The 23,308-nt window shown below is 41.9% G+C and overlaps 1 protein-coding gene across 4 annotated transcripts in view; it reads left to right on the top strand.

Moving 5' to 3' along the window:
* c1qtnf7 (C1q and TNF related 7) overlaps positions 1-23,308 on the top strand; it is an 89,391-nt gene that overhangs the window by 53,532 nt on the left and 12,551 nt on the right. For all 4 annotated transcript variants that reach the window (XM_073064979.1, XM_073064978.1, XM_073064977.1 and 1 more), the window contains one exon: positions 3,233-3,490. In XM_073064979.1, coding sequence (XP_072921080.1) covers positions 3,241-3,490 — 250 coding nt within the window. In that variant the 5' untranslated portion in view covers positions 3,233-3,240. The remainder of the gene's footprint in view (positions 1-3,232; positions 3,491-23,308) is intronic.

Raw genomic sequence — 23,308 nt, 5'->3', positions numbered from 1 at the left:
TGTCATTTTGAGGCAGCAGTGCGGTGCAAAAGATATAAAATTACTGTAAATTACAAATATAAATAGTGGGAATAAAAGGTAGTGTTCATGGACAGGTCAGAAAGAAGTTGTTTCTGAATCACTGAGAGTGGATCTTCAGTCTCATTATAGTGCACATGGTTACCCATACAACATTATTGGAAATGACCATTGTTGTGTTGAGGCTGTGCTACTAGTTTGATGTTAGTCCCTGCAGAGAGCCATTGACTGCCAGCAATGAAGGACACACATAGAACCTCACTAATCACAGAAACATTTTCAAAAGTTCAGAAGTATGGTAGAGAGATCTATTTCTAAAAGTATTAGAACTAGATTCTATTCTAAAATCTCCACAAGACCTCAGAAAACATAATCAGACCTGACTTAATATTGTTTGGGGTTCTATTTCATTGCCAAGACCAAGCATCATGTGACAATCTCTCTGAGATTTTGCACAGCTGCTTCAGATTGGGACCTGATTACAATATGCATCACTACAAAAGATTAAGATGACTGGAAATCCCATGATAGTCCAAAAAGTGGCAGATGTGTTCAATTAATTCTTCATGTCAGGTTTGAATAATTGCTAGTAATTACAGAATAGATTTGCTCAGGCCAGGAATCTACAACTTGTGCAAAGCCGAGTTAATCATATGCTATAAGGAAACATTAAACTCAAAGAGGGACAAATTTGTCCTTGGTTGCTAAACATGTGTGACAATATTATGTCTACCTCCACATATTTGCTTCCGCTGAATTCATTTAAATATTCTTTACTCAAAACATCAGAGGAGCTTCTAAGAAAGATGGAATTCACAAAATATTGGCATCTTCTCTGCTTCTGCTACTTCCGCCTCCTTCCAGACAGAACAGAGATAGATTTCCCCTGGTTCTCACCTTTCACTCTGTGACCCTCTGCATCCAGCATGCCATCCTCTGTCATTTCTACCACCTGCAACAAGATCCTTCCAACCAGATCTTCTCTTCCCTCCTACTTCCTACCTTCAACAGGGACCACACACTCTGTGACTGCCCGGTCTACTCATCTCTCTCTGCCCATCCCTCCCGGATCTCTGGCACTTTCCCCTTGCCCTCACAGTGGGTGCAATAATTAGTCCTTATACTTCATCCTTCACCACTCTAAGGATTCCGAAACAGCCATTTCAGGTGAGGCAAAGATTCACATGGACCTCCTCCAATCTCACCTACTACATTCAGTGCTCACAATGTGGTCTCCTCTATGACGGGAGGACCAAGTGCAGATTGGGGTCCATGGTGGCCATCCTGAGCATGCCATTTGCATCCCTATCCAGGCTGGTAGAGATAGTAAAATAGATTTCCTACTCTTTTAGATTCACAGTGAGTTTCTTTTCTTACATAAATATAAAGCCCTAAAATAATTTCTGTTTTGGGCCTCATTAAAGGCAACCAAGAGAGAGTGGAATAGCATGCTATCTCTCTCTTGATTAGAACCTGTCTTCAGTCTTTGCTCTTCTCTCCACCCACCTTGCTCCATCTGTATTTTCCCCTTTTTCCTCTTCCTTCTCTCTCTTTGTTTATCTCCATCCATCATCTGGCATGGGACTCAGATCTGGTGTGTCTTCATAAAACACAGGAGCAGGATTAGGCCATTCGACCTATCACTTTTGATTCACCATTTGATCATGGCTGACTTATTTTCCTTCTGAACCCACTCTCTTGCCTTCTCCCTGTAACCTTTGACCCCCTCCGCTTTAAATAAACCCAAATACTTGCCCTCCCCAGCCATCTGTGGCAATGAATTCCACAGATTCTTTACCTTCTGGTATTCCTCCTCATCTCTGTTCTAAATGGATGTCCTTCTATTCTGAGGATATTTCCTCTTGTCCTAGACATCCCCACGATAGGAAACATCCTCTCCACATCTACACCATCTAGGCCTTTTAATATTTGATAGGCTTCAATGAGATAGCCTCTTCATTCTTCTAAACTCCAGTGAGTACAGGGCCAGGGCCATCAAATGCTCCTCATTCATTAACCCTTTCATTCCTGGACAGCAGCGCATCACTAATGGCAAAAAGTTCATCATCACATTTTAAATGAATTTTAAATAATTAAAAACATTAAATAAACACAAACAAATTATTTTAAATGTGACTTTATTTTCCCCTTTTTTTTGACACAGTCCTGTGTCAAAGAAACAGTCAAAGTCAAAGTCACAGTCAAAGAAATGGGCTTATGGATCTTGTACAATATGTAATTGTAGCATGATCTTATAGCGGATTCCCCAGTGCAAATGCTGGGAAGTTTTGGCAGGATTCTGCCTTGCTGGTGGATTCCATGGAAAATGGCTGGCAGAGGTCATACAAGAGTCCTGAAAAATGCTGCTCAACCAGCTGAGTTCTTCCAGCAGATTGTACGTTGCTCCAGATTCCAGCATCTGCAGTTTCTTGTGTCCCGAGATATACCCGCTTTCAAAAAATGTACCACGTCTATGATTTCAGACAAAAGCCAAACCAACATAAAATGCAGAGATTCAAAAGGCATTTGAATGAGTAAATTGTGAAGAAATTGATGAAGAAAAGTAAAGTATGTTTGATCGTAATGGCATTTCCAGCCTCTAAATCAAAGGGTGTTTGATATAGGCTTGATGTTGGGTATGGTTTATGAATTCTCTTATTCTGTCACTCATGACTCACTATTTCGCTCCTTTCAGCCATGTCTAAAATGGACGGGAATGGAAAATCAAGGATTTATTTTCTTTATTCACACACAGAAAAAAATGCTTTTCTCAAGGCAGATAATACATTTCATGCGATGCGTAAAGTAAACCAAAATAAGATTAACATATTTGCCAGTTTAGGAAAATTTGAACCCAAAGTTCAATGTTTAGTAGAAAGGGTGATTTTTCAATGTAGAATGGTTGACGTTTGCAGTTTCAAACTCCTCTTGGGAATTTCTCTAGTTCATCAGACAAAAGTTTGCGACCAGAAAATTAAATGATTATTATTATTAACCCATTAGTGATAGGATTTAAAGTAAATTTATTTATCTTCGGAATGCTTTAGGGTTCTTTTTTCACTTTTTACTTGTGAAATCATGACTTTGTCACTTAAGCCACCTGTATCACATTAGCTTTAACAGGACCGCAATTACAGAAATGATTCAGTCAAAGATGTATTACTATCAAGTGGTATAAAGCTGCACATTAACTGCTTCTATTACTTTCTTGTAGATTCCAAAATGTTAGTCGTGCTCTACCTGGTGGCCTTTGTGTACTGTGTAACTAGCCAACCTCTTCTGATTAAACTCAAAGGAGAACGGAGATACTCCAATAGCATTCCCAAATTAATATGTAGTGCTCCTGGCTTACCTGGACTCGCAGGGTCACCGGGAGCAAATGGAACACCTGGCCCACATGGGCGCATTGGATTACCAGGCAGAGATGGGAGAGACGGAAGACCGGGTGAAAAGGGTGAGAAAGGGACAGCAGGTACAACATTTATGTTTCTATTTTATAGTCATTATTGTAGCAATGTAATTGCTTTACAAAATTAAGAGCATTTAGAAAAATAGTGATAAATTGTGATGTCAATACTTTGATTGCAATGCTTTGAAATGAGATAATGATAAGAGTCAATGAAAACCAGAAGGAAAAAGCTGATAAACTCAGCAGAAGTCATAGTAATAGTCATAGAACACTACAGCACTGAAACAGGCCCTTCACCCCATCTAGTCCATGCTAACCTAGTCCCATCAACGTGCACCCGAACCATAGCCCTCCATATCCCTCTGTTCCGCGTATTTCTCTAAATTTCTCTTAAATGTTGAAATCAACCCACACCCATTACTTACACTAACAGCTCATTCTAAAAACTCCCACTGCCTTCTGAGTGATGAAAAACTCTCACCCTGCATGTTCACCTTAAATATATCACCTTTCACCCTTAACCCATGACCTCTAGTTCCAGTCTTACCCAACCTCAGTGGAAAAAGACTGCTTACATTTACCCTATCTATATCCTTCATAATTTTGTATACCTCTCTCAAATCTCCCCACATTCTCTTGTGCTCTAGGGAATAAAGTCCTGACCTCTTCAGCCTTTCCCTGTAGGTCAGGTCCTCAAATCCTGGCAATGTTCTTGTAAATTTTCCCTGCACTCTTTCAATCTTATCAATGTCTTTCCTGTAGGTTGGCAAACAGAACTGCACAAAATACTCCAAATTAAGCCTCACCAAAGTCTTACACAACTTTAACATAGCATCCCAACTCCTGTGCTCAATACCTTGATTTAGGAAGGGTAATGAGCCAAAAGCTCTCTCCAATACCTTCTTGGTCACTCGGGCTTCCATCACCCTGCAACTCTAGTTTAAACCTTCCCTGAAACAGCGCTAGCAAACATTTCCGCAAGGACATTAGTCCCCCTTCAGTTTAGGTGCAATCTGTCCCATCTGTACAGGTCTCAACTTCCCTGGAAGAGAGCCCAGTGATCCAAAAATCCGAAGCCCTCCCTCCTACACCAACTCCTTAGCCATGTGTCCAGCTGTATTATCCTCCCCTGCTGTCCTCACTGGCACATGGCACGAGCAGCAACATTGAGATCACAACTCTGGAGGGCCTGTCCTTTAACTGAGCTCCTAACTCCCTGATCTCACTCTGCAGGACCTCCTCCCCCTTCCTAACCATGTCGTTGGTACCACTGTGGACCACAACCTCTGGCTGCTCATTTTAATAAGAACACTGTGGACTCAATACGATATGTACCAGACCCTGGCTCTGAGGAGGCAGCATACCATACGGGAATCTCATTCTCATCCACAGGACCTCCTGTCTGTTCCATTGAATCACTACAGCTTGTCTCCTCTCTAGCCTTCCCTTCTGAGCCACAGAGCCAGAGACCCAACCACCGTGACTTTCCTCTGTGGGTCGTTCTCCCACCCCACCCTGCAGTATCCAAAGCAGCATACCTGCTATTGAAGGGAATGCCGCAGGGGTGCCCTGATCTGGCTGCCAACCCCTTTATCACCTTCCTGATGATCATCCAGTTACCAGGTCCCACACCATGGGGGTAACTACCTCCTTATATGCCCTGTCAATCAACCTGTCAGCCTCCTTTATAATCTGGAGTTCATCCATTTCCAGGTCCAGCTCTTTAACATGGATTATTAGAAGCTGCAGCTGGATGCATTTCTTGCAGCTCTGGCTGTCAGGGACACTGAGGCCTCCCTGCCTTCCCACATCCCACAAGAGGAGCATTCACTATCCTGTCTGGCATCCCCGTTGCTCTAACCTTGCGATGAGAAAGAAAGAAAGAAAATTATACAAAAAATATCTACCTACAGCCTTTGCTTCCCCTAAGCCTCTCTGAGCCAAAGCCTCAACTCCCCACTTTAACTCTGTCCCACTCACACAGTGGCCACTCCGCTTAAAACTAAATTCTTTTTACTGGTCTTCGCCAAGTGTCTGATTATGTGCAATTCAATACCTCCTCAGGAATGCAGGAAGTCCTGACTGTCCCCTGCGCACTTCTGTTGAAATGCCTCTCCTGCTGCACACAATCCAACATCTCCTTGACAACTGTGGTGCGCAGAATTTAGTTAATGTTACAGTTTTCCATTAATAAAGAACCTCCAAAAGCTGTCATATTCAGTGCATTATACTAAAGTAAGTCATAAGCTTCTTAAGTAATCAGTTTCAATGAATGAATTTTAAATGCGTTGAAATATTCAATTTCTTTTTAGTGAGTATTTTATTTATCTCAAAATTATATTGGAATATTAGTAGGTATTTTTCAAGTGCATTTTCATGACCTCCAACACTATGTCCTCCGTAACGTAAACTCAGTAGCCACTTTATTGGGTGCTCCTGTACACCTGCACGTTAATGCAAATATATAATTAGCCAATCATGTGGCAGCAGTTCAATGCATGAAGGCATGTAGACATGGTCAAGAGGTTCAGTTGCTGGTCAGACCAAATATCAGGATGGGGAAGAAATGTGATCTAAGCAACTTTGACTGTGGAATGATTCTTGGTGCCAGAGGGGTTGGTTTGAGTATCTCAGACGACTCATCCGCTGGGATTTTCAGGCATATGAGTTTACAGAGAAAAAAAAACATCCAGTGAGTGACGGTTCTGTGGGTGAAACCGCCTTGTTAATGAGAGAGGTCAGAGGAGAATGGCCAGGCTGGTTCAAGCTGACAGTAATTCAAATGCATGCAGAAAAGCATCTCTGAATGCACTACATACCGAACCTTGAAGTGGATGGGTTACAGCAGCAGAAGACCATGAACTTGCACTCATTGGCCTCTTTATGAGGCACAGGAGGTACCTCATAAAGTGGCCACTGAGTACATGTTTATCATCTTTGTGCAAATGCACTAAATTTTAATTGTGTTTCCCCATTACACTATCCTATCAGCTATATCAAGCTATTTATTAGGCAATTGTAGCTCTGTGATTTTCTAGCGATAGATCCAATTATCTGGAAACTTTACAGCAATAAATAGAAATATGCTTGCCTTTAGAGGTTCTTTTAAAACTTCAGGCCATTCAAAAATATTTTATAAATAACGAATCATTTTGAAGTGTAATGTCTGGTGTAACATAAGGAAGGTGGCAGCCAATTAACATCTAGAAATATCTTCAAATGTGCTTGATGCACAAATCATATTTTGGAGTAGCACATCAACGTTATAGCAAGGTATTCTCTTATGTCTTTGATCAATATTTGTCACTTTGTTTATTGCTTTGTCCACTCATTCTCTTTCTTCCTTTCTTCTTATGGCTCCCGTTCATCTGCTGTCTTTCACTTTTCTGATTGTTCTGTGGTGCTCTTTCCTCTCACTGGCTATCTGACACTATCCTTCTAACCTTCCACCTGGCTGTTACAGTTTGTCCCTCTCTCTCCCTATCCCTGTTGCTCCCACCACTTGCCTGTTTGTCCCTCTTTTCTGTTTCCACTGGCTTCCTCTCCATTTCTCTCCTGGATCTTTGCTCTGTATCCCTCTGTATCTGCCTTCCTGATCTTCTCACCAGGTCTATCTGTATCCCTCCCTTGTGTAAACGCATGGAACAGCAGGCGCTGTAATCTGAAACAAAAGAATAAACTTTTGGGGAGTTTAGCCGGTATGAGAAACTGACCTGATACGTAGTGTCTCGGCCTGAAATCTCAACTGTCCTCCCACTGCCTCCTGATCTGCTGAGTTCCTCCAATAGTTTGGGGTTTTTATCGCTTTCTCCCTAGTGTCCTCTCACTCTCTCCACCTGTATCCCTCTCTATCCCTCTGTCCCTTCCCTCTCTTTCATTTTTTCACTACGTCCTTCTATGCCGCTGCCTTGTGCTTCCTCAATGTAATCCTCCAAATCGTTCTCTCTGATGTGTTCATTGAGCCATTTCCTTTTCTCCTCCCTGTTTATTCCCCACCAGCCTTCTCATCAATATTTATTGAGCCTGTAATTAATTCATTCCCCATTCTTTCTCATTTTATGCTTCTTCCGCACTTGATTCTTTTCTTTGTAGAAGTGCCTTATGTTTGTATATATTTAGTTCACTGATCGTGAATGAATCTCAAGCTAAAAGCAGTAAGCACAATGAGTACAAACCAGGCCGTCCACTGAACTGTGGACATCTGCCCTGCATCTGTGCAATGATCAGCTAGAGAGTTGGAGAGCCCGAAACTTCCATACCTACGGTGTAAAGCATGCTGTCATTGACCCAGCTCTGTTGTTCCCTTGTTCAAGATTCACCAGAACCGGAGATAATGTCTTCGTCTCCATTTGCTCCCACCACTCTATCCTACCCCAACACCACCTCCACAGACACACTCTCTAAGGGATATAGAAATACAGAAAACATAGAAAAACTACAGCACATTACAGTCTATTTGGACAACAATGTTGTGCCGACCATGTAACTTAATCTAGAAGCTGCCTAGAATTTCCCTACCCCATAGCTCTCTATTTTTCTAAGCTCCACGTACCTATCTAAGAGTCTCTTAAAAGACCCTATTGTATCCACCTCTACCGCCTTCACTGGCAGTGTATCCCACGCACCCCCCACTCTCTGTGTGAAAAATTTACCTCCGAAATCCCACTTGTACCTCCTTCCAAGCACCTTAAAACTATGCCCCTTGTATTAGCCATTTCAGGCCTGGGAAAACCCTCTGACTATCCACACGATCAATGCCTCTCATCATCTTATACACCTCTATCAGGTCACCTCTCATCCTCCGTCACTCCAAGGAGAAAAGGCCGAGTTCACTCAACCTATTCTCATAAGGCATGCTCTGCAATCCAGGCAACATTCTTGCAAATCTCCTCTGGACTCTCTGCAACCAGGTTTCATAAATTAACCTTTTAGTCTAGGTAACATGGACTCTGCCCAGAACTAAATACATTACTCCAGATGCACTTTAATAAGATAATTCTCCCAGTGTTATGTTTGTGGTATTGGGAAGCCACGTGGCTGGGAATAACGCACACGAGAGATGGAGGGGCGAGGAACAAATGTGCTGCTGCTGTAAGTCATTTACCCAGAATGCCCTCTCACATTACGTTAAGTATGTAGCACACAGAGAAGCTTGACTGCAACCAATAAGGATCAAAATATATACAACATGTCCCTCCCCATTCCCATACATGGACCAGCTGCCAAACTATTAAGCATCAAATTCAACCAAAAACAAAAAACATCTCTGTTTCTAAACTAGGGAAAGAGGGTAGACTGCCTCTGGGGATTATACTGTCCCATGTGTTGAGGGTTAGTCACTAAACTAGAGACTCAATCTGTCTGGAGGCTACCTGTTCCTGTGAGGGTACCAATGTCCTGGGAAAGTTGTTTTATCTCTTGATGGTGTATGTATAGATCTTGGCTTGGGTACTGTATCGTCTTTAGGGAGCTCCTCAGAAAGCACACATAATGGGGGAGAACTAGCTGTGTTATTTGATCTTAATGGAGGTTCTACCATCATTATCTCAGAATTCTATTCCATTTCCACATCTGGGTCTGGATTGTTCAGTTGTGTTAGTTTTCATAGCCTCAGAAATGTGCAACAGCTGATCTACATGCCTTCTCCAGATGTTATGGTGACTAGTTTCCACTGTGTATGACACAGGACCAATTTGTGCCACCACTCTCACAGGTATCCACCTTGTTTCAGAGATGTAGTTCTGGGCAAGTACGCTGTCTCCTGCAGTGAAATTTCTATACTTTGTTTGAAATTTTTATAACTCTCTGGTTGGGTTTTCCGTTCAGTTAGCACAATCTGTTTTGTATTTGGGGATTTAAGCATGTCAAGCTGGGTGCAAAGTGGTCTTTCATCAGAGCAGTAGCTGGAGCCATTTTGGTACTGGCGTAAGGTGTGTTGTGGTAAATCAGCAAGAAAATGCTAAAATGCTAGTTGAGGGATCCATTTTCCACTGAAGTCTTGTGGGCTTGTTTCATTGTTTCTAGGAGTCATTCAACAAGGCTATTAATGGCTGGATAATACGGTGTTGACTTGATGTGCTGAATACCAATTGCTTCCATAAATGTCTTGAACTTTTCAGACAGGAGTTGTGGGCCATTGTCACTATGACTAAAGGTGGAATTTAGCTCCTCAATTCATTTTTCAGATGTAGTGCTCTTCATGATGGCAACCTTGGGCCATTTGCTGACCCACCACATCTAAGAGCCTTCTGCAGGTCCTGCAACATATTTGTGACTCCTCTGCCATGATTCTTCAGGCCATTCCCATGGACGCAAAGGAACAAGTTGAGGAAGATTTCTCACTCACTGACAACGTGGGCATGTGTTGGCCTTCTCTTCAATGGTTACATCTAGTCCTGGCCACCCAAAGTAGCTGAGAGCAATCTCTTTGTGCTGCATGTAGCCTGTCAAGCTTTTGCTTTCTAAATGGTGGAGGAGCTTTCAGCCCTTTCAGAACCTATTCCAAGGCCTACAGGCACCTTTAAAGGCTATAAAGTTTGCTTAACGAAGTGTAAGAATTTTTGCAGCATATAATTGCTGAGATCTTCATTTAGTGGGTGCCTCAAGGGAGGCTGCTGTTGGAAGTGTTATGCACCATGACTGATCACAAAGGGACAGGGCAGGAGGTGTGCCTGGTCTCTTATGAAGAGCATGCTGTCACAGAGTTTTCACAGCCACCCTGGACCTTTGAAGACAAGGATTTCCAAGGCTGCTTTTCACTGAACAGAAAGTATTCCATGGGAATGCCTTCATTACAGCGTTTGTGATGGCAGACGACTCCTGCTCTGCCCCCATAACCTGCTCCTCATCACAGTGTACAGATGTGCAGCCCCGCTCTCAATCACCAGCAAACAATTTGATCTACTTTAGTTCCTTCTATGTCAGTGTGGCATCTTGGGCACTCAGGTTGCCACACATACTGGCAGCCATTGACTTGTGTACCAATAACTTCCCCCGTTAAGCACCCAGATATTTTCCACAACAGAAAGCTTTGTCATTTCCTTCATGTCGAATTAAATTGAATTGAATTGACTTTATTACTTACAGTACAACCTTCACATACACGAGAAGTAAAAACCTTTACATTACATCTCCGTCTAAATGTACAGTGAGCAATTTATAGTAATTTGTAATAAATAGTATATACAACAGGATAATCAGTATAGCATAGAAATGCAATTGTATCAGTGTGAATTAATCAGTCTGATGGCCTGGTGGAAGAAGCTGTCCCGGAGCCTGTTGGTCCTGGCTTTTATGCTGTGATACCGTTTCCTGGATGGTAGCAACAGGAATAGTTTGTGATTGGGGTGACTCAGGTCCCCAATGATCCTTTGGGCCCTTTTTACACACCTGTCCTTGTAAATGTCCTGAATAGTGGGAAATTCACATCTACAGATGTGCTGGGCTGTCCGCGCCACTCTCTGCAGAGTCCTGCGATTGAGGGAAGTACAGTTCCCATACCAGGCAGTGATGCAGCCAGTCAGGATGCTCTCAATTGAGCCCCTGTAGAAAGTCCTTAGGATTTGGGGACCCATAACAAACTTCAACCATCGGAGTTGAAAGAGGCACTGTTGAGCTTTCTTCACCACAGAGTCGGTTTGTACAGATCACGTGAGGTCCTCGGTGATGTTTATGCTGAGGAACTTAAAGTTGTTCACCCTCTCAACCCCAGATCCACTGATGTCAATAGAGGTTAGCCTGTCTCCATTCCTCCTGTAGTCCACAACCATCTCCTTTGTTTCTGTGACATTGAGGGAGAGGTTCTTTTCTTAACACCACTGTGTCAGGGTGATGACTGCTTCTCTGTAGGCTGCCTGATTGTTATTTGAGATTAGGCTAATCAATATAGTATCATCAGCAAATTTAATTAGTAGATTGGAGCTGTGGGTGGCAGATCATTGTGATTGCAACAAGAATTTTATCTTGGTGAAAGTCAGATTTCTGAGAAGTAGCAGACAAATTTTCAGTGAATAGCACTGACCAGTGGGATGCACACTTGGAGATAAAAGCTTCCTCTGTTCCTATAGCTCGTCACTCCAATTACCACCTGCGTCAGTAGCTCCTCACACCAGTACAAGCTCGCAGCTACAACAACTGAGCACATAAGCAATGAGAGCAACACCGTCACCAATAAGGAGAATGCCTTCGGCCTCCCGAAGTTCAGAGTTTATTGCCTGTATCAATGTGCAAAGCTTCATCACTGTCTGTCGCATGCTGCTAAACATTCCCAGTCAAAGCTGGTGCTGAGGGAGAAATGGAGGGTGAGTTCGGAGCTATAAGCGGAGCCTGAAACTGCATAGGGATGGGGAGTAGGAAGAAGGCTGAAGCAATCTGGGAGATATCCTTGCTGAGAATCCGCAGTCTCATTTCCTAGCTAGGTGCATGAGACAAGCATTGGCTGCATGAGATGTAAACTGTTCCCTAACTAAACCTACTTCATTTGCCATATTCATAAACAGTGTGCCAAACAGAAGTCTCCAATGCAGGCCAAGTGACCACCTTCATGTTACAATTGACATCACTATAATCGAGCTCTGATGACACATAGACCCCCCCCCCCCCCCACACACGTTCAGTCTTGCAGATGCTCCTGCAGTAGATTATAAATCTAGGGCTGGATAGTCCAGGGATCATTGCTGGTCTTGCACAGCTCCTGATATGTCTTCTGATTTTTTGGCAGCATATCACCAATAATAACCCTATAACAGCAACAGCTTCTGTGGTATCTTCCTTAAATAGCAAGGCCTTCAGCGCTTTAAGACCATAAGACATAGAAGCAGAATTAAACCATTCAACCCATCGAGTCTGCTCTGCCATTCCACTATGTCTGATTTATTATCCCTTTGAACCCATTCTTCTGTCTTCTCCCCGAAACCCCCTTACTAATCAAGAACCTATCAGCCTCTGCTTTAAGTATACCCAATGACTTGGCCTCCACAGCTAGCTGTTGCTGCTTCAGACCTTCTTATCTGCCTTCAGACCTTTCAGCTTCCTACGCACCTTCTCCTTAGTAATAGTGACTACCCTCACTTCTGCCAGCTGACAATCTTGAATTTCTGGCATACTGCTGCTGTCTTCCACAGTGAAGTCTGATGCAAATACTTATGAAGTTCATCTGCCATTTTTTGGCTCTCATTACTACCTCTCCAGCATCATTTTTCAGCAGTCCAATGTCTACTCTCACCTCTCCTTTACTTTTTGTATATCTGGAAAAATCTTTGGTATCCACTTTTATATTATTACCTAGCTTACTTTCATATTTCATCTTTTCTCTCCTTCTGCCTTTTTTAGTTGCCTTCTTTAAAAGCTCCCAATCCTCTAGAACTTCCCACTAATTTTTGCTATATTATATGCCTTCTCTTTTGCTTTGATGCTGTCCTTGACTTCCCCTGTCAGCAATAGTTGTCACAGTATATTTTCATGACAATGCACTTTATGTTGAGAATGATTGTGCAATGAGAAATAAATGTCCTGCTTAAAGTCAGGAGTAATTTTTCTAAATACATGCTTACACACCCATAAACGTGAACAGAATTGTTTTGCTCTGGAAATGCTCATTTTCACATTAATTGGAGCCCTCCGTGGCCAAAGAGCATAATTTCCATCCCTTTGTCATCGAGCACCAGCTTGATGATCTAACTCACTACACGTCGTTCAGAACTCTCACCACCAGTGTTTCTGCTTTTTGAAGGACCATATGACCTCACCATTAAGCGCTTCATCCTCTTCGGGTAATGAGCTGTGGAGTGCTTTTTGACTCCATGCCTTCCAGATGCTCAGCTCACGCAAGGGATTTCCCTGTATTGCAGAAGCTTCGTACAGCTGGGGACAAGTATCACAGTACAGATGAAATAGTATGTTAAAGGTTGTGCATGCTTGTTTTTGTTGAAATATGATTTAAAGTCAGCGCACAATCCTTTATGAACAAAATCAAACATTTCACTTCTACTTTATTCAGTAAAGCGGCTGAAGATTAAACAAAACTGCCCTAACATGCCTTATTGAATTCAGAGCAACATTCGCCACTGAACCGTAAATGCATTTAATGCAATTTACTCTTTATGGAATCTCATTTTAATTATATTTTGAAACAAAAAGAAACAGTATCTTTCACTCTGCAACTGAGGCATATGTAGTTGGCATAGGCGTTTTGCCCCACATCTTCTGGAGAGTAGCCCGGATACATAAAACATTTCAACTCATTTGAAACATGATTAAATCTTCCACTTTAATGCAGAATGAGCCTTTGGCATTGCGTTCATTGGGGTGGTGGGGTAGACCTTCTGTCTGTCATCGAGATGTAATCCTGATGTCCGAGAAGTTTTGCAGCTCTGTGCCCAGTTGCATTCTGATCATCCCCTAAGAGGCTCAGTCATGATATTGTTCAAAGGTGGCAGAAAATTGATTCTTTTGCCCACAGGTTTTCCCCCCTGTGTTGGGGGATGAGTTGTATAGCATCTTGCACTAAGTGTTTACACCATATATGTCAAACTCAAGGCCCGCGGTGGAATTATCTTTGGCCCGCGAGATAATATCTAATTACTATTAAAGCTGGCCCCAGTAATCGAAGCGCCTATGGCGTATGATATGGCTAATGCTGAGTTTATTCAGGTACCAGGTTTTCAGGGTTTTTAGTGTTTATTCGGCAGTCTTGCTCGGCAGTCTTCTTCATGAGAAACGGAATTTGTAAAGTGAAACACTTTGTAGTTATAGCAGAGACTGAGACACGAGAGCAGGCTGAAAAAACGGAGGCAACGAAATCTGCGTTCGCACGCGTCTGACTGATCCGGCCCGCATGAAGCTGCATTTTGCTCAATCCGGCCCGTGACCTAAAATGAGTTTGACACCCCTGGTTTACACAAAATAATCACAATTGATTATCTGCTACTATATCTTCAATTGCAAAGATATGTGAAAGGAGGAATGTGAATAGGAAGAGTGCTTCAGTCCAACTCTCTCCAGTATGTGTGTTAAACACTAAAAGCAGAATCTAATGAGATTAAATAAGTGATCAGTGGACCAGATAATTGCCTTGCAGTCCTGCCCAGATCAGGCCATGAAATGTGTTGGGCAATTAAACTGTGACATGGTGGAGAAGGCTGGCAGGAGCTCCCATTCTTAAAAGATGGAAGAGCTCTGAATAAAAGTCACAAGTCAAACCCAAAGCATTTACTTACATCCACAGCCTGAGGTTTGGAGTTTATGATGCTTCTTGAACTTCTCATTATGCCCTTGCCATGTATTTTTAATTTTATTTAAAGATACCGCATGGTTATAAGCCCTTCTGGCCAAAGTGCCTGCATCGCCCAGTTATACCCAATTAGCCGGGCGATGCCCGTATGTTTTTGTAATGTGAGAGAAAGTCAGAGGAATTCAATATGGTCACAGAGAGAGCATACCAACTCATAACAGATGACAGTGGAATTGAAACCGGGTCACTGGTGTTATGCTACACCGCCACTCCAAAGAGAAGCCATTCATCATCCAGTTCAATTCAGTCCAAGTGATATTAAGAAAAAACTCTATTTGATACCACAAAGCTTCAGATAACAATCTGACAGTAGCCTTGAAAGTATGCTCTAAGAAGTTGGGGTGCCTTTACCCAACCTGTCCAAATACCCATGTCCTCTATCTGACATTATAGAAAATTGCCCGCATATTTCTCAAAAATAATTGTGCAGACTAGTGCTGGTGTCCGCAGGAGCCAGTGTTGGGACTGCTTCTTTTCACACAAGATGATTTTGTGGCCAAGATTGTGGACAATACAGAGATAGGTGGAGGGGCAGGTAGTGTTGAAGAAGCAGGGAGTTTGCAGAAGGACTTGTGAGAATTGTCAAAGAAGTGGCAGATGGAATATAGTGTAGGGAAGTGTATGGTTATGCACTTCGGTGAAGGAATAAGAGCATAGATTATTTTCTAAATGGGGAAATAAAATTCAAAAATCAGAGGTTCAAAGGGACTTGAAAGTCCTTGTTCAGGATTCCCTGAAAGTTAACTTGGGGATTTAGTCAGTTGTGAGGTAGGCTAATGCAATATCAGCAAACATTTCAAGGGGACTAAAATATAAGAGCAAGGATGTAATGCTGAGGCTTTATAAGGCATTAGACAGACAGCACTTGGAGTATCGTGAGCAGTTTTGGGCCCCATATCTATGAAAAGATGTGCTGGCCAGAGGAGAGGGCCCAGAGGAGGTTCACAAGAATGATTCTGGGAATGAAAGGGTTAACGTATGAGGAGCATTTGATGGCTCTGAATCTGTACTTGCTGGATTTCTGAAGAATTGGTGGGAGCGATCGCATTGAAAACTATCAAATATTGAAACTGAATTGCTAGATAGATTGGAAGTGAAGAGGATATTTCCTATAGTGGGGCAGTTTAGGACCAGAGGGCACAGCCTCAGAATACAAGGATATCACTTTAGAACAGTAATGAGGAGAAATTTCTTTAACCGGAGAGTGGCGAATCTGTGGAACTCATAGCCACAGGTGGCTGTGGAGGCCGAGTCATTGGGTACATTTAAAGCAGAAGTTAATAGGTTCTGAATTAGTAAGGGCTTTAAACATTACAAGGAGAAGGCAGGAGAATGGAGTTGAGGGGGATAATAAATGGTGGAATGGTGGAGCAGACTCAATGGGCCAAATGCCTAATTCTGCTCCTATGTCTAATGGCCTCTTGATCTTAAAAAACAGAACAAATCCAGTCTAGCTATTAACTGTTCAATCAGTCTACCCACATCCATCAGAAAAGTGATGGAAAATGTCATCAACATTCAGTCTACCACATCCGTCAGAAAAATGTCAACAATCAGACTACCCACATCCATCAGAAAAATGATGGAAAATGTCATCAACATTCAGTCTACCACATCCGTCAGAAAAATGTCAACAATCAGACTACCCACATCCATCAGAAAAATGATGGAAAATGTCATCAACAATTCCATCAAGTGATATTTATTTGGCACTCTATCCACCATGCTAAACACTTTCTTCCTCCATCACCAGCACACCTTAACTACATGGTGCACCATTTACACAATACAGTACAGAAACTCACCTAGGCTACAATAAAAGCATCTCTCAATCTTGAAACCCCCACCACAGCTGCACATAGCAACATAGCCATCTGCTGGTTTCTCTCCAAGAGGTTCAGCATCCACTGCTGATAATATGTTGTTTTTCTTTAGAATTTGTTGGTCTTAAACTTGAACTTCCCTCTCAACACTGTGGAAGTACTTTAACCAAAATAAATATTTAACTTTATGACACTTGCTCATGACCATCTTCTTAACAATGGTTAGGAATGGGGAATAAATGCTTATTTTCCTAAGATGTCCACATTTAATAATACCCACTTAGTAACCCACTTAGCTAATCAGCTTAGATTGAATGATAGAGTTGACACAGAGAGTGGTGAATCTACGGAATTCTCTGCCACAGGAAGCAGTTGATGCCGGTTCATTGGCTATATTTAAGAGGAAGTTAGATATGGCCCTTGTGGCTAAAGGGATCAGGGGGTATGGAGAGAAAGCAGGTACAGGGTTCTGAGTTGGATGATCAGCCATGATCATACTGAATGGCGGTGCAGGCTCAAAGGGCCGAATGGCCTACTCCTGCACCTATTTTCTATGTTTTCTATGTCTATGTTTTAAAATATTGCCGAGTACACAGGAAATGGCTATACTGTCCTTTTCAGAAATAGTGTTGCGGTTACTTGAAAAGAGCAAGTGAAGTTATTGTTTAATACCTCAGCAAAAGACAGCATACAATAATGCAGCAGTCCTTGTCTTTCTCTTTTCCATCATCGTTGATCTTAAGATAATTTCCAACATCCTTGCCTCACTTGTGCGATAGACATTATTCATCGTCATCTGACCAGCTTCTTTTCTGCATTTCCTTGGTTTCTTTGTAACCTCATCATTCATCTGTTTTCTAGTATGATCTTCAAACTGCTATCTCCTACTACATCTTTTGTTGTTGTATCCAATTAGTAATGGCAAGTTTAAGATAACAATCATTCTTGGCTCAATTGACTAACAATATTTTTATACTGTTCAAAATGAAGTACATTTCCATAAGCTTAGCTGAATTCCTAAATCAAATGCCCTGTTGCTACAGAAAGGATTACTTCATTTCTGCATGAAATCTATCCCTTTATATCCCTCTAAGGTCTCAGCTGAGATCCAGAATAAGTTATTTGCAAACCATAGAATTTCCAGACTAAGTGGTTTATTGTTACTATAAAAACCTGTCACTGTATTGATAACATCTCTTAGCTTCTAAGTTTATCCTCTTTTGAAAGCAGAGAATATCACTTCTATCCAAGTGTTCCTCCCTTGCTTCTTCTCAAGTCAGTATTAAATAAATGACAGAAAACTTGGGTGATGCTAATGTTCACCTTAATAAGGCAAGATCCTAGTGAGAAATCACCAATTGACATCTACATCTGTTCTAAAGGAAGACATCTGATCTTCCTTACAGCATGGCAACTTTGATTGGAAGGCTATGTTCTACCAAGCACTTACCAAGATCCCAGTTTCTGGAATACCCACCAAAGGTCCGCACTTTTCCCATCCTTTAAGACATTTCTCGCAACCTGGCTCATTGACACAGCTTTTTAACATCTGTCCTAATATTGTCTTGTGTTTAATGTAAAACTTAAATTAATAAATTCCTTCTGAAGTGCCTTGGGCAGTTTGTTATGTTACACGTGTTATAAGAATACCACTTTTTTTCTGTAGCATTTAAATCTGTAACTCAAGTATTCTGCTCACCAACTGCAACTACATATTGCTTGAATTTGCAATAAGTATTGGTTGAAAGTATCTTCATTTATATGGATTCTTCTACCTCAAGGTAATCTCCCAGTCAGATGTTGGGAATATCTGTGTCTTGGCTGCAAACATGCAATTAGCCCACATTTCACACAAGTATTCATGAATGTTTATAAGAAATGTGAAATTGCTTCCATAAGCCTGTGGAGGGATAATCAGATGCAAATTAATCTGAACTATTTGAGAGTCTTTCCTGTTATCCTTGTAATATTTCTGTTTGGAATAAGTTGAATATTGTCCTTGTCACTTTGCCCATAGCTATTCCTAAAGCGCTATAAATATTTAATACATTCAGCAAAAATAACCTGGGCAATGGAGGCCTGACAGAAATTCAAAGATATCCCAGGAGATCCTGAGCTGCCAAGACCAGGGAGGCATGGGAGCAGAAACGTTCCATTCTTACACACCAGAGGGCGATACTTTTGTACAACTAAATACTGAGTCGGGCAACAACACTCTTGAAGATAAGAGCTTTATGGAATTCGTAGAGACAATCACTGAGCAGCAAAGGTGAGCCCAATGACAGAAGCGAATCTGCCTTTTTGTTGTACGTTCATCTTAATGGAAAATGCTGCTGAGAAATTCAAAGCAGGTCAATAGAAAAAGAATCAGAAGCAGGCTTATTATCACTTGACATTTGTCGAGAAGTTTGTTTTGTGGCAGCAGTACAGTGCAAGACAAAATATGTTATATAAGTTATAAAAATAATTACATCTTGTGAAGGAGAAAAAGTGAGGTAGCATTCATGGACTCGTGGACAATTCAAAAATCTGATGGCAGAGGGGAAGAAGCTGTTCCTAAAAAAAATGAGCTTGCATCTTCAGGCTTCTGTGCCTCTTCCCCGATGGTAGTAATGAAATGAAAGCATGTCCTGGTTAGTGTGGGTCCTTAGTGATAGGTGCTTCCTTCCTGAGGCACCATCTCTTGAAGATGTTCTTGATGATGCTAGGGTTGTACCTGTGAAAGAGCTGGAACTAAACACGGAGCAAAAACATCTGAAATTTATTTCTTTGATTTCAGTGGAGTAAAATCTAGAGGATCAATCAAACACGTTGACAATATGATTTAGCATATTTAACACTACCAGCGAGGTGGGAGTGGGTGGAAGAAATGAAAGTTCTCGGCATTATTCCTAAATATTTACATTCAGCTTCACAGCTCATTAAATCCTTTAATTTATTCAAAATGAAAATAAAAGTTTCTGGCAATCCTGATTGCAGAATAGGCGTGTGTTTATCTTATTGTATTTGGAAAAGTACAGGAACAAGTAACATACTGATATAACTAATACACTGCTAAGAGTACAATGGGACAGCCTTTCTATGAATTGTCACTGGCTCAATTCAGAAAATATTTTAATGGATGGTATGTTTTCCACTCAGTTCTTAATGTCAAAACAATGGTTTAGTTTCTCTTTTTTTCTATGATCTTTTCTGGGTGCTTTCTCTTTGATTTTGCTGCATTATTGCTGGTGAAGTAAATTCCCAGCAACTGGGCAAAGCAGCTAGTAGAGTTACTGCCCGGTAACTCCAGGGACCCAATTTAATCCTCACCTCCAGTACTTCTGGGTTCCCTGCAGGTGCTCCAATATCCTTTCACAACCCAAGAACTGTAAGTTGGCAGTTTAAGACACAAGAGACTATGGATGCTGGAACCCGGAGCAACAAACGATCTACTGAAGGAAATCAGCAGTTTGAGCAGCATTTGCAGAGGGTTAGGAATTGTCAATGCTTCAGGTCGAAAACCTGCACCGGGATGGGTTGTTGTCCTAATGCAGGGTTGCAACCCAAGACATCAGCAATTCCTTTGCGCCACATACGTTACTCAACCTGCTGAGTTCCTCCAGCAGAATGCTAGTCATTTGGTAGTTTAACTAGTCACTGGAAAATGCTCCGAGTGAGTTGTAGAATTGAGCAGGTGACGAGGAGAATACATTGCAGATAAAGCTCATTGAGAATGGAGGCACCAGAAGACGCTTGATGACTGGAAAGGCTTCCCTCTACAGGTATGCCATCAGGAAATCTGTTAAATGTGGTCTGAAAAAAGGCATTGGACTCCAAATTTATTACCCCCACCTACCAGAACCAAGCTTGATCAAAGTGAGGCACCATTATCATGTAGCAGATGGAGAGATGCTCCAACTATGACAAATTACCTATACCTAAAATTACAGTGAGACTTTCAAACTTTGCCAGACACTGGTTGAGTTAAGTCCTGGGCAGATAGAAGAGGAAATCTGGGTGAAGTGCTGTAGTATCTGGAGGAAAAATGAATGGAAGGTGAGCCTGTTCCTCATAATCTCAGGAAGAGCCTGTCAAAAAGCCTTATCCACCAACTTCGTCCTTTATTGGAATAAAAATTTGTTAACTCACTGTAGGAGCTGAAAATGTACTAGCTTGAGAAGACTTTGGTAGCTTTAATGGGTATCAGTAGACTTGAAACAGCTCCACAGGCTGTATCGGGTTTTTTCTCACTAATTTGGGGGAAGGTACTGAAGTGAATATTGTTCTTGCTTCCAGCAACTTGGGTTCAATTCTGATTTCCAATGTTCCCTATGGGGGATTTGGATTTTCTCTCCATTACAGGTGTGGATTTATCCCTGGTGATCTGATTTCCAAAAACATGGTGATTGGTAGGTTAAGAGGCAATTGTAAAATGCCCCTAGTAGAGGTGGTAGCAGGAGGGCAGGACAATCAGGGTGGATGTTATTGAGCATGTTAGAATGAGGAGGGGTTACTGGATACTAAGAGGATTAAGACTGCTGGGATTGCCCTGAGAGTCTGCACAGATTGGATGCACTGAATGGCCACTTTTTATGTATGTCATAAGAAAACACAAATTATACGAAATATATTTGAATCAAAAAGCTGCAATGACCAAAAATAATCCCAGCTCCATTGGCCCAGGACCAAGTGCAAATCAGACACAGACCTTCCTCCTTTATCATAAAATGGGCACCGTGATTTTGAATTTAGAGCCAGTATCACAGCCTAAGAAATGTATCGTAAACAAAATGCATGGACAGGAGAAGCTGTCAAATTCAGCCTATTTTGTGCTGCATTTTGGAGATCAAAAGATTAATATATATAGCGAAAGGTAGCAACGCTAAGTCTCTTTAGTTGCTGGAAGTAACATTATTTTATGGTCTTCAATACAGATCACATGTGGAAACAACTGTTGCACAAAGTACAATACCATTATGTGTTTCATGATGATACTGTCAATGAATTTGTAAGGAAGGATTAAGTGACACAATGACTTACACATTACTAAATCTCCAAGGCCTGGGTTTTATAATTCACACAGAACAATAGGATAGATTTAACCCAATTGTATAGGTGAATGTCTTAATGTACATATCGTGTACATGTTCAGATGGTATTTTGCCTCCCAGGTGCCAAGGTCCGGGATGTTTCAGATCATGTCCTCGATATCCTGCAGTGGGAGGGAGAACAGCCTGAGGTCATGGTAGATATTGGTACCAACGACATAGGTAGGAAAAGGGAAGAGGTCCTGAAAACAGAATACAGGGAGTTAGGAAGGAAGTTGAGAAGCAGGACTGCAAAAGTAGTAATCTTGGGATTTCTGCCTGTGCCACGTGACAGTGAGTATAGGAATAGAATGAGGTGGAGGATAAATGCATGGCTGAGGGATTGGAGCAGGGGGCAGGGATTCAGATTTCTGGATCTCTTTTGGGGCAGGTGTGACCTATACAAAAAGGACGGGTTGCACTTGAATCCCAGGGGGATCAATATCTTGGAGGGGAGTTTTGCTAAGGCTACTGGGGAGAGTTTAAGCTAGAATTGTTGGGGGGGTGTGAACTGAACTGAAGAGACTGGGGAAGAGGTAGTTGGCTCACAAATTGAGAAAGCTTGGAGACAGTGTGTGAGGGAGGATAAGCAGGTGATAGAGAAGGGACGCACTCAGACTGATAGTTTGAGATGTGTCTATTTTAATGTAAGGAGTGTTGTGAACAAAGCGGATGAGCTTAGAGCATGGATCAGTACTTGGAGTTATGATGTGGTGGCCATTACAGAGACTTGGATGGCTCAGGGACAGGAATGGTTACTTCAAGTGCCAGGTTTTAGATGTTTCAGAAAGGACAGGGAGGGAGGCAAAAGAGGTGGGGGCGTGGCACTGTTGATCAGAGATAGTGTCACAGCTGCAGAAAAGGTGGACATCATGGAGGGATTGTCTATGGAGTCTCTGTGGATGGAGGTTAGGAACAGCAAGGGGTCAATAATTTTACTGGGTGTTTTTTATAGGCAGCCCAATAGTAACAAGAATATCGAGGAGCAGGTAGGGAAACAGATCCTGGAAAAGTGTAATAGTAGCAGGGTTGTTGTGGTGAGAAATCTTGATTTCCCAAATATCGATTGGCATCTCCCTAGAGTGAGAGCTTTAGATGGGGTGGAGTTTGTCAGGTGTGTTCAGGAAGGTTTCTTGACACAATATGAAGATAAGCCTACAAGAGGAGAGGCTGTACTTGATTTGGTATTGGGAAATGAACCTGGTCAGGTGTCAGACCTCTCAGTGGGAGAACATTTTGGAGATAGTGATCATAATTCTATCTCCTTTACAATAGCGTTGGAGAGAGATAGAAACAGACAAGTTAGAAAAGCGTTTCATTGGAGTAAGGGGAATTATGAAGCTATCAGGCAGGAAATTGGAAGCTTAAATTGGGAACAGATGTTCTCAGGGAAAAGTACAGAAGAAATGTGGCAAATGTTCAGGGGATATTTGCGTGGAGTTCTGCATAGGTACGTTCCAATGAGACAGGGAAGTTATACAGGAACCGTGGTGTACAAAGGCTATAGTAAATCTAGTCAAGAAGAAAAGAAAAGCTTATGAAAGTTTCAGAGAGCTAGGTAATGTTAGAGATCTGGAAGATTATAAGACTAACAGGAAGGAGCTTAAGAAGGAAATTAGGAGAGCCAGAATGCACCATGAGAACTCCGTGGCGGGCAGGATTAAGGAAAACCCCAAGGGATTCTACAAGTATGTGAAGA

This window comes from Hemitrygon akajei, chromosome 13, assembly GCF_048418815.1.
Source record: "Hemitrygon akajei chromosome 13, sHemAka1.3, whole genome shotgun sequence".
In the NCBI taxonomy this organism is placed as follows: domain Eukaryota; kingdom Metazoa; phylum Chordata; class Chondrichthyes; order Myliobatiformes; family Dasyatidae; genus Hemitrygon; species Hemitrygon akajei.
Note: the sequence above shows the minus strand (reverse complement) of the source record. Positions and strands in the feature narration are given on the sequence as shown.